Below are 11,085 nucleotides of genomic sequence, written 5' to 3'. Positions count from 1 at the left end.
TATGAATTATGAAGTTGCAGAGTGTTTTACAACTAGCCAGCACTTGTATAGGAGGACACCCTGGAGTCCCTGTCACTGCTGCTGGCACACAAAACGGGACAGTTTTATTACCTGCAATACTTTCCAAAGGGACTTTGGTTTCACAGGGAAAAGCCTGTAAAAAAATCCCGATTCAGAGGTGAGAGATGCAGTGTGGTTAGAGGAGCATTGCACTTCACCTGTGGAACTGAGGGCTGTCACCAAAGATGGCTCCAGGTGAACACAGTTGTAGATAACTGCAGACTTAGGCTGGGCAGCTGAATGCTTTGCATGTGGCACTTGGTAATTGTTCTTTATGGTGCTACTGTCTGAAAATCATCCATGTCCCAACTGCCTCAGCTTCCTCTGCTTCTGTGGGCCACCTCTAAGATTCCTAGGGAGGACACGCTAAGCATGAAGGAGAAAAAATTGTCTCAAAGTACCTCAAGTTAAGACTGGCCAGTCCTTCCTGGGACTGGTGGAACAGAAACTGGCCAAAAGCCTCAAATAAAGCAGTAAAACCACAATACATGAGAACTATCTTTTCAGGAGAGAACCTGAAAACTTCACTGAAGCCAAAAAAGCAGCAGATGCAAGCATCAAGTTTCAGCAGGAAGAGAGAGCCCTAGCTCTGCTCTGTTTCTCCTTTACTCTCTGACAGTCTGTGAGAAACTCTTCAGAGGGACATCTTACTTCACAAGGAGGTTTTGTCCTCCAGAACCACAGAAATCATGGAGGTTTTGCATAAGCAATGAAATAGTTTCTGAAGAATATGTGTGATTGAGAGGATGAAGCTTATGAAAGACTGTGAGCTACTTCAGAAATGGAAATGATAAAGGATATCCTGGAAGAGAAGGAACCAGAGCTAACAATGACTCAGACCAGTTCCCAAGTGGTTATTACACTTAAGAGGAATGGGGAAGGGACACTGGGTTTTGGGGTGTTTAAACGCTTGGCTCAGTGACTCCCTCAGTGCACACCTCCTGCTCATGGGCTGTACTGGGACTACATAGCTCAATAGGTTGGATTTAACAAACAGGGACTGGCAGAGCTTCAGGAAGGAAGTGCTGGGAAAAACAAACTCCTTCCTCTAGGTTTATGTCCCTGATCTATATTAAAGACATTTGGGTTTGACATCAACCCCTAATGGTCTGTGCCAGCACAACTCTTCAGCTGCTCACCACCAGCTGAGGAATGCCCAGCCTGTCCCTGGCCAGGGATGCTGAAGGACAGAAAATCCCAAAACTGCAGTTCCAGAAGAAAGTGAGAGGGCTTCCCAGGCAGATCCCAGCTATCCACTGAGTGTCACCTTGTGTGGTGTGGAATATCCCAATGGCCAACTGGGATCTGTTGCTCTGGCCGTGCTCCCTCCAGTATCTAATCACTCTATTACCAACGTTCTGCTCACACCAAACCACACACTAAACCCAGACCTAGCTTTCTAGCTGCTAAGAAGAAAGCACCCCCCTATCCCAACCCAAGCCAGGACAGTACCTCTAAACAGGGCAAAGCAATCTCTTCCTCAGCTAATACTCCAAATCAGCATACTGCAGAGCAGAGCAAACATGAATTGCTAAGCTGAAAATACCCATGCCATGCACTCAGCAGGGCACATAAACCAAGAAAATGGAATTCCCTGTAAGACTTAACTTCTTGGAGTCAGCTAATGATTCTGCAGTGTCTCAGCAGCAGGACTGCACCAGAAGCTGATTCCTCAGGATGTGTTTGCTCCAGTTTGGTCTCCAGTCTGCCATTCACTCAGGACCATTTTCCCCCAGCTCCAGTGTCAGAGGTCTTTGTTCAAGGAGCTACAAACTCTGTCTTGTTTTCATGTGATGTAAATGTACACAGTTTACAATGTATAAATTGTAATTTACATGATTCTAATTATGTAATTAATTTACACAATTCTACACAACGCCAACCAGTCCCATAGGGAGCCAGCTCCCCACAGGAGAATGGGCCCTGATGGATAAAATACAGACTGCAATTCCTTTCTGCTCCAAGTTCTGCCTCCTCCCGTGGGTCCCTCAGGTGCAGGCACAAAGCATACACTGCAGCCCTCTGCCTCCCGTTCAGACTGTTTCCTCCATACAGCTGAAACATTGAAAATAAAAAATGCCTTGATAATTTCCACACAGGAATCTGAGGCTGGAATCTTCAGGTTTAGATCTAATCCCAAAGCCTGACTCCACTGCTTTTCATTTATTCCTGATTTACACCAGTAGGCAGGTTGCAGTGTCCATGTGGTGCAGAGTATTCTGCTTTGCCTCACAGCTGGCTTGAGAACACAACAGCTCTGGAAAATCTGACATTATGTTATCCTCCTCCCTCAAGTAGATGAGGGACACCTCGGGAACAAACTGGATTTTGGCACAGCTGGGAGGGTAGAAACCTACAGAGGAGTAAGGGAGAGTGTGGGCACATACCCCTCCTAAGTATCTTCTCCAGTTCTTCCTTTACTCTCAACTTTTGTTTCTGCTCAGTCCTGGGAGTCTTGGCCTTGTCACAGTAAGTGAAATATTTGTTTGAGCATTTGTTACCTGTATTGTAATTGCTTTGCAGTGATGATGATTAATGACAAAAAGTACTTACCTAATATGAAAGACAGCATATAGTGATACCAACAGAAATACTGGGAAGTCCATGAGTAATCCTACTAGTATTTGAAAAAAATAAAAATGCAACAATTGCAAATAAACCACAGTGGTCACTGGTTTTAAAAAGTTGCTGCATGTGTAGTACCATGAGCATCATGACTTTGCTTCAGGCAGCATCCTGTTCATTTTCTTTCTTTTTTTTTTTTTTTTTTCCCTCCAATACTGCTTCCCTTTCTGGAGATGATTTCATTTCCTATGCAGTTACTTCAAACAGATATTTTCCATCAACCCTAATCAGTAAATGGCTTTTGATTGCATTGTGAGTGGGTCAAAGGGCACAGAAAGAAATGGTTGCAATTTTGGATTCCTTCAAACCACTGAAAACTGTGAATAAAGTTCTGAGTGAACCGTAAATGTTCTGCTTGAGACTCGGGGGCTTTGCTGAAGCAGTGCTCAGAGTTGCCATTGATGAATTTGAGAAGTCCAGCTGCAAAGGTGAAGTGTGACATGCACAGACAGCACCAGGACCCACACAGGCTGGCAAGATGAGCAGAGGGAATTAAGCCAGCTAACAGGAAAATCAAAAGAAAGAGAAAGAAGTGATAGTGATAGTGAAAGGTTTAGCTATGTTTTATAGTTGTGTATTGCTGAAGCACTTGCTTGTGCTGCAGGGAGATCCACGTGCCACTTCCTCTTGAGACAGAACTCGAGGGTCCTTCTTCTGCCTCTAAACCAGAGATTTCATCAGCAGTGCAGGTGGAAAAAAATAATCACCAGCAGCACAGGTCTTGCAACTGTGCTTCTCTGCAGCAAGAACCATGGGCTGCATGGCAAAGAGAGGAACAGGGATCATCATCTCCTGTGCTGTGAGGAAGTAGTGTGTACAGCAGAGCCCTTGTTCTAGGAAGACTTGTGCAACGTTCTGACTAACACTACTCCTTTGGGAAAGCACTTGCCCACTGGCCTTTGTCACACCTGCCCAGTGGAGGATGGGTGCAGAAAATACACTTCACAACCAGCACTTCTAGAAAGAAACGGAGTGCAGTTTCCATCCTTGTCAGTGGTGGTAAATCAAAGCATGAACAGCTTCCAGAAGAGAGGCAGAGTCAAGTACAGGAATTTCCAGGAGTCACCAAAATGAGTAAGGCTTTCAGAAATGCCTTCTAACTGAGAGAAGACAATAATACTTTTGTAGAGGGCTGACCCAGGCACTGCTGAAGCTGATCAGGAAGACAGGAACTCAACCTCTATCTCAGGGTTACATTTCCATTTGCAGCTCTTGCTAGGTGTTCCAGATCTTTCATGTGAAAGTCATCCAGTCTGACAGCTGGCACACTTAAAATGCTGGGGTTTTTGTTTCTGTCTAATTAAAAAATAGTTAGAGGGAAATGATGCATACCAATGGCATTTGTAACTGGAAGTAGGTTCTGTTTGGCCCTCTCAAGTCAGTCAGGTTGCCTCAGGTAAAGTTCACAGCAGAGATTGTCTCACCTCCAAAATACAGGTGACACCGAAGACTCAGACTGCCAAAGACACCAAGAAACTGAGACATTCTTCCTTTGCAGATCTAGAGTATGCAGGGATTCTGCATATAGGTCCACAGAACTACAGGAAAATAAGAGGAAGAGTTTGTCTGAAGGAAATCTAAAGCTCAAGCAGGATTACCCCTTCCTGCTGAAACCAACTGAGTTCAAGAAAAACCCAAAAAAACCCCAGCACAGCAGGAGTTGTCACATTCACTGACTCAGCTGCTCAGCTATTTCTGAATGGTCTTTTACTTGTTTGGGTCTAAAATCCCAGACACGAGGCAGTATTTCTAAAGATACTGGTGCACAATCACTGAGGGAGGTGAAGATGAAGCAGTGTAAGGGGTTCCTCAGGGGACAGGAATTCCCCACTGCCCCCTGGAGCATAGAGACATGTAAGATTCCAGGTCACACACAAGTCAGAGAAAGTTGGATGAAAACACCCAGGAAATGATCTAAGAAACTCCAGTTTATTTCACTTTGGTACCTCAAGCTCTCTCCCACCCTTTGCTATGCCACAGCATATCTGATGTGGAAGCCTTGGTTAGTGGAATTAGTGAATTTAATGCACCTACAGATTGATTTGAACTGATCCAGCATGTACCAGTTTGCCACGTGCTAAGGACAGGGACTTCTGTACCTGCATCAAGGTTGGAGGCAGGGTAGTCTGCATTCCCCTGTGTCATGTACTGCTGATAAACCCATCATTTCCCAGGAATGTTATCACTTGGCAGGTGTTAAGGCACTCTGATAACAAGAATATTGGAGCTTTTCAATAGCTATATTTACAACCCTTACGACAAAGAAAGTGTTTATTCTGCTGAAGGCTCCCAGATACTGTTCCTGACACTCCTGGTTAAGGCTTGGGAATTATCCCCTTCAGTGAGAGTCTGTATGAATAGAAATTCAGCAGCTTTTAATTCACTTCACGTCTCCAAAACTTGGTCCCTGTAACTAAATGGAAACAGCAGCTCCTCTCTTTCATCCAGCTCACAACAGTTTTCAATAAAACATGTGATCATTTACTTACAGTTCATCATTTTTGACTTCTCTCTATAACCTCAAAAAGAATTTTATCTTTGTTGACTGTGGGTTTTTTTGCAGGCCAAGTCTTCCACTCACTACCTCTTACACTACAGGTTTAAACTACAGGCTCCAGACCTCTACCCAGTTGTTCCCATTGCTCCACACCAAGATTTGTTTTTGTGTAATCAGTATGTCATGATAGATGTAAGACACCTAAGCCCTTCCTCTGTATCTGAGTAGCAGCATACAAAAGCCACAAACATCTTCTCTGTCAAAAACCCCTCCACCTGATCGGGCAAAACAAGCCATTCCATCATAACAACATGTGCCCCATGTTCCAGGAGTACAACAAAGCCAGTTTGGATAAGGCTGGACTCAATGTCCTTGAAGGTCTTTTCCAGCCTCTGCAGTTCAATGATTCTATGTTTGTGTTGGTTGTTTTGGTAATCCTAGATTTTAAAGTCTCAAAAAGTACAGTACATAATTTTGCAGAAGTTATCCCAACACAGAAAGATGTTTTGAAGTGTAATTGTATAGAAAGTCAGGGGGAGCTCATCCAAATCCAGTTCTAGTACCTGTCATTTCTACAGATGAAAGCTTCTATTTTTATCTTTGTCTTCAAATGAAAAAAAAAATCATAGGAGAAAGACACACAGATGGAAAACTGCAGATCAAATGTCTTCTACAGAAGTGGAAATCTGTGAAGAATAACGTAGCAGGAACAGCAAAGGTACCGAGGTACAGATGAAAGTAGTCACAAGACACGGAGTGTTACAAAACTCCCTAGGTTCCACACAGCTCAGTACAGTTCCTGATTTCTGTTAATGAAAAGCAGTTTCACTGTCATCCATGGAAAGGGGCTTGCCCACTCACCTGTGACTCACAGCACTGTAGCAAATTGCAGGTTTGGAGTTTCCATTGGTGTGACCCAGCCATGGCGTGACCCACCCATGGTCACCCCAGAGAGCACGTGGGGGGCCCACTCAGTATATAACCACAGCAGGTCCCAGAGAACTGGCACTGCCACCCCTGGGAGCACCTCACCTCAGAACCAGAGCCACGAGATAGAAGGAAGAGATCCTCTTTCATCATGATGGCCAAGGCTGGGGCTGCTCTCCTGACTCTTCTCCTGATCACAACTGTTGCAACAAAAGGTAAAGAAATCCCTGCTACAGCTCTCTTAACTAATTGCTAGTGAAAATGCTGCTGAGGGGCTCACTGGATTGTCTGACTGTGCAGCCAGTAACTAGTGCTATGAGCTAAAAGAATGGCCGTGTTTCCTGCAGAACAGTGAAACCTTTCTGGTTGTCCCCTCTTGCTGCACAGGGCCGGCCCTGCGAGGCTCAGTGCTGGAGCTGCGGTGCCAGTGCCTCAGCACCCACTCCAGGTTCATCCATCCCAAGTTCATTCGGAACGTCAACCTCACCCCCAGTGGACCTCACTGCAAGAACGTCGAAGTCATGTAAGTGTGTCTGCTACATCTCCTGCTTACTGAACAAGAAGGAAACAGATTTTACATGAGGGATGTCCAAAGAGCTCTCTGAAAGCTGTGACAAAGCAGCAGGCTCACAGCGCAGAACTGCACTGCCTGTGGTTCTCACAAACAACATGCTCCAACACCCCACTTCCCTCAGGCAGCAGACAGAAAACTGATTTCTAAAGCTCTGAATTCTACCAGTGTGTGCAAAGAACACAGAGCCATGCTGAGCAATGATCAGTATTAATGGCTGGGTAAACAAGATGATCACACTTACACCTGAGCCAAGGGAAGGACTGCATTAGCACACAGATCATATAATGCAGCTGCAATTCCAGAACTCTGCCTGTGACAAAATTCCTATGGACTTGGCAGCAACATTTCTGAATCAAGATGGAAAGATTTAGCCCTTCAGCTAAACACTGTCACAAAAACAAAGCAAGATGGGGAAAAAAAAAAAAGAAGCCATTTTGAAAAAAGTGAGGCATGATTTAATGATTTAATACATACAAACAAACAGCTCTGAGATGACATAAACCATTGAAAAACCCTACAACGTGATGTCAGGTTACAGCCTTGAGTAAAAGAGAATGTGCAAGTGCACACCTAGACTGGTGCTTTGAGAGAAAGGGGAAATTGCTTGGGAATTCACTAAGTAGACCTTTTCTCCTCTTTTTCTCTCTGTTGCAGAGCTACCCTGGCAGATGGCAGAGAAGTGTGCCTGGACCCAGCTGCTCCCTGGGTGAAGCTGATCATCAAGGCAATTCTGGACAAGTGAGTCATTTGTTCCCCATGAGCACAGCTTATCACCACCTGTATGTAAATCAGCCAGGAAGGATTCACAGATTCTGTCTCCTCAGGCAGTCACTACTGCTTGTGCTCACTAGCTGGGACAAACACTGTGACTGCTTTCTACTGGAGTTACAGCATGAGGTTCAGCTCCTGAGTGTTAGCTACACCTCTCCTAGGGCACAAGCGTGCTGAGAAACTGCTCAGGGAACCCAGGAATTAACCACTGGCTTTTCTCTTGCTTGCAATGGGAGAAAGCAACAAACAGTTCTTCAAAACTAAGGTTCATCTAGATGAGGGGGAGAAAAATGGGGCCCAAGAGGTGTGAAGTTGAAGCACAAACAGCTACTGTGTGCTTCTGGAAAGGTCCCCCAGGGTACCAGTGTCCCTTAGGATCAGAAGTGGCTCTTAGAGAATTTAGACACAGAAGCAAAACCCCTCATGGTGGATTTTATCTGTCTCCAGCAAGTGATACCTGTTCCATGGACAAGTTGTAATCATCTTCTTTTCTGCTTTCTTTCTTTCTAGGGCAAATGCCAAGCCTGAGACCATGTCCTAAGATGAAGACTAAAGATGCCCTAACTCTCCTGAGAATGCAAGAATGGGAGAGACACTCATCCAGCTTCTGGCAGCTCACCTCCTCCTCCCTCCTACAGTCACCTTTCTTACAGCTTCCAGAGAGCAAGGATTCCCTGGCCCTCTAGTTAGTGGGCAACTTTAAATCTTTTACAGCGCTTTAAATCTTTTACAGAGGTCTCATCATGTAGGACAAAAAACACTGACAGCAGAAAAAAGCTAGCAGTAAAAATGGCTTGTGAGAGGAGAAGGAGATGATTCTGGAGTCCTGTTTGCAGGACACAGCTGGATGTGTGCAGAGCATTCTCAGCAGAGGTTTCACTAAATGACACCTTCCCTTTCTGTAACAGTTCAGGCACAGACCAGTGACTCCTTCTCTCCAGGGAAGCACAGTGCACATCACCTGTACCCCAGTCACTACCACCCTTAGTGGGCTCTGGGCTGGAAGAGGGGAGCTTGCACAATTAGAGAGCCAAAGTTCTGAGACAGCAGGTTTGGTGCCTGCTGAGACATTATTTTTTGTGGTTTAGAGTTGTGAGAGTATAAACTATCATTTAATGCCATCTTTTGCTTAGAAAAAAGCACTTTATTAATTTATATATTTATTTTTATTTATTTGTATTTGCATAAGGTAGTCAATAGTAAATATTTATTTATTTATGGAAAATATTTATTATTTTGTACCTAATAAATGGCTTCTTGAAATGTTTTCACTTCAGTATATTGTGTTATTAGCTTCCTTATACAGAACCAAAAAAGAGGATTTGTTTTCTTTCACTTGGTATCACTTAATGAGTTCCTAAAAGGTCAAGGGATGTCTGAGATGTCTGGGGCAGCTAATTACAGCAGCAAATGTTTGCCTATGCTGAGTACATATGGTTTCCAATAGGAAATAGGAGGAATTATAAAAATGATCTACTGTCTTTTTCTTTTCTTGCCAGAATCAGTGTTTTCAGAGGTCTGGCTGACAAAATTCAGAGATAAAAAATAATGCAGAAATAATGGTTAATCACAGAAGGCTCAAGGCCAATGCAGTGGTGGCTGTCTCGTGGCAGCTGAGAATCTGGCAATGAGCAAGGCTTCTCAATAACCTAAATTACATAAATCACTTACAGGCAGGGAGTCCTGGAAGTCATGAAGGAAGTCACTGAGCATCCTCCCTAATTCCAGTGAGGAGGATCAGCAGGAGAAAGCCTAAGACACAGCCATGCCTCTGCTGTGGCATGGTGATTTACAGGGAAGGTGTGAAACAGACCCTTGGGAAAATGGGAATGTTGAGCCAATCTTTTGATATTTGTTCCTCCTTGGTCTTTTTCAGTAAGAAGCCAACTCCACATTCTGCACAAATAGCTCATGTTTGCATTAGGTGCAAGAGGAAAAGGGAATTTCTGACACTGTTTGAGTGAGCTGTTGTGCAAAAGGACAACTATTCCAGTCAGACTTTGTCCCCATCTCTGCCCCTGTCCCACAGCCCTGCAGCACATAGCCTCACAACGTAAAGCAGACAAAGTTTCCCAAGGGGACAGGTTTTGCTCAGACTTGTCTTACACCACTAAGCCTTCCTGTTTCCTGAGTGGTTTTCACAAGCTGGCTTCTTTCAGAAATCTAGCTGGGAGGTCAGCGTGTCAGAAATACCATCCAGGAGTGGGGAGAGGTGAGGAGGAACCACTCGATATGCACACCCCTAGAAGTATGCGTGCATCCTGAAGGACTGGCACCCCTTTCAGTGCTGCACAGATACACACAGGCCAAGGGACTGGGAGCTGAATCACGGCCCAGGAAGGGCTGTTCTCTGAAACTCTTCCATCCAAACCATCAGCAATAGCTCTGCAACCAGGACCCCAGGCAGGGCATCTGAACTCTGCCCCTTTCTGCCCCATAGGTTCTCTCTCAGCAGTGAGACATGATTCACAGCCTGCCTAGAAATGACCAAATCCTGCATTTCTGCTCTCTGTGCACTCACAAGGTACCTTTCTTAGGAACAGGACACTGACCCTCAGGGCTTCCAGAAATGTGTTTCAGTGCTTTCAGAGGCTGCTAAGAGAAGCACTACAGCTCTTCTGACTTGGTGACTACTTTGGGCAAACACGGGCTGTTCTTCCATGTTGTTTCTGCTTTGCTTTGTCTCTCCAAAACTCAGCTTGGACTCCACAGAATTGTGGTTCTCCTGGCAAAACATTTTTACGTTGAGACACTTGCCAGTTAAACCAGTTATGAACTGGTTAAGAGTCTCAGCTAACATTTCTGAAGTCCTGTCCTGCTCCTCAGTGAGCACCAGCCAGACACTGTCTGTCCAGGACAAACTGCCCCCTCCCCTACACACAACACCAGGGCTCCCATTTGGCAGGCTCCCTCTTTTCAAAACCCAATTGATTCTTAATTTTAATACAGTACTGAAATTCACATGGACAACATATTTAATCATATGATACTTTGCTCCAATTTTTCCCTTCAGGCAACCAACCTTTTTTCCTCAAAAACGAGAATATCTAATATGCCAATGACTAACCCATACACACTCAAGGAAAGGACTCCTGAGGAATATTCAAGAGATTTCTCTTCTGACGTTTCTCTTCTGCTTTACATACCTATGATTATTCTACATGCATGAGGTTAAAAAGAAAACCAAATAACTTCCTAAGTGCTTATTTCAGCCCGGTGTTGCTGTAACTCTTCTTGTCAGATACTTTCTCTTTTCATATTCTGAACAGATGACATGTATAGAAGAGCTTAAGTGACTTAGGTGACAATGCCTCAGTCATTTTAAGCTCATAATTCCCTAGTCAATGCCTAGAGAAATTTTCAGTACTTAATTAAATATGTAATCCCTTCAGCCAAACCCCTGCACAATGAGAACACAGAATTTTCACCTAGAGATACAGGTTTAATTTTAAATGCTTCTGGAAAGGTAACAGCTGCTGTGGTGCAGTTAATTGTATCTCAAAGTCTTCAGCAAATCAGTGTCTGAGTTCCAGGAGCAAGACTGACAGAAGAGAAACCTCCTTGCCTCACAGGAGCACACAATGAGGCTGCTCACCTACCCAGACATAACTGGTTTGTGTTCTAGAAGTAA

At 44.4% G+C, this 11,085-nt stretch overlaps 1 protein-coding gene across 1 annotated transcript; it reads left to right on the top strand.

Annotated features, from left to right (window-relative positions):
- The first annotated feature begins 6,200 nt into the window (after positions 1–6,200).
- Positions 6,201–8,186, top strand: LOC103531724 (interleukin-8). The gene is made up of 4 exons (XM_008497406.2): positions 6,201–6,324; positions 6,497–6,632; positions 7,338–7,421; positions 7,965–8,186. The coding sequence occupies exons 1-4, from the start codon at positions 6,261–6,263 to the stop codon at positions 7,993–7,995; spliced, it is 315 nt and encodes a 104-aa protein (XP_008495628.2). The 5' UTR covers positions 6,201–6,260; the 3' UTR covers positions 7,996–8,186.
- The last annotated feature ends 2,899 nt before the right edge of the window (positions 8,187–11,085 follow it).

The sequence above is a fragment of the Calypte anna genome, chromosome 4A (genome assembly GCF_003957555.1).
Source record: "Calypte anna isolate BGI_N300 chromosome 4A, bCalAnn1_v1.p, whole genome shotgun sequence".
In the NCBI taxonomy this organism is placed as follows: Eukaryota; Metazoa; Chordata; class Aves; order Apodiformes; family Trochilidae; genus Calypte; species Calypte anna.
Note: the sequence above shows the minus strand (reverse complement) of the source record. Positions and strands in the feature narration are given on the sequence as shown.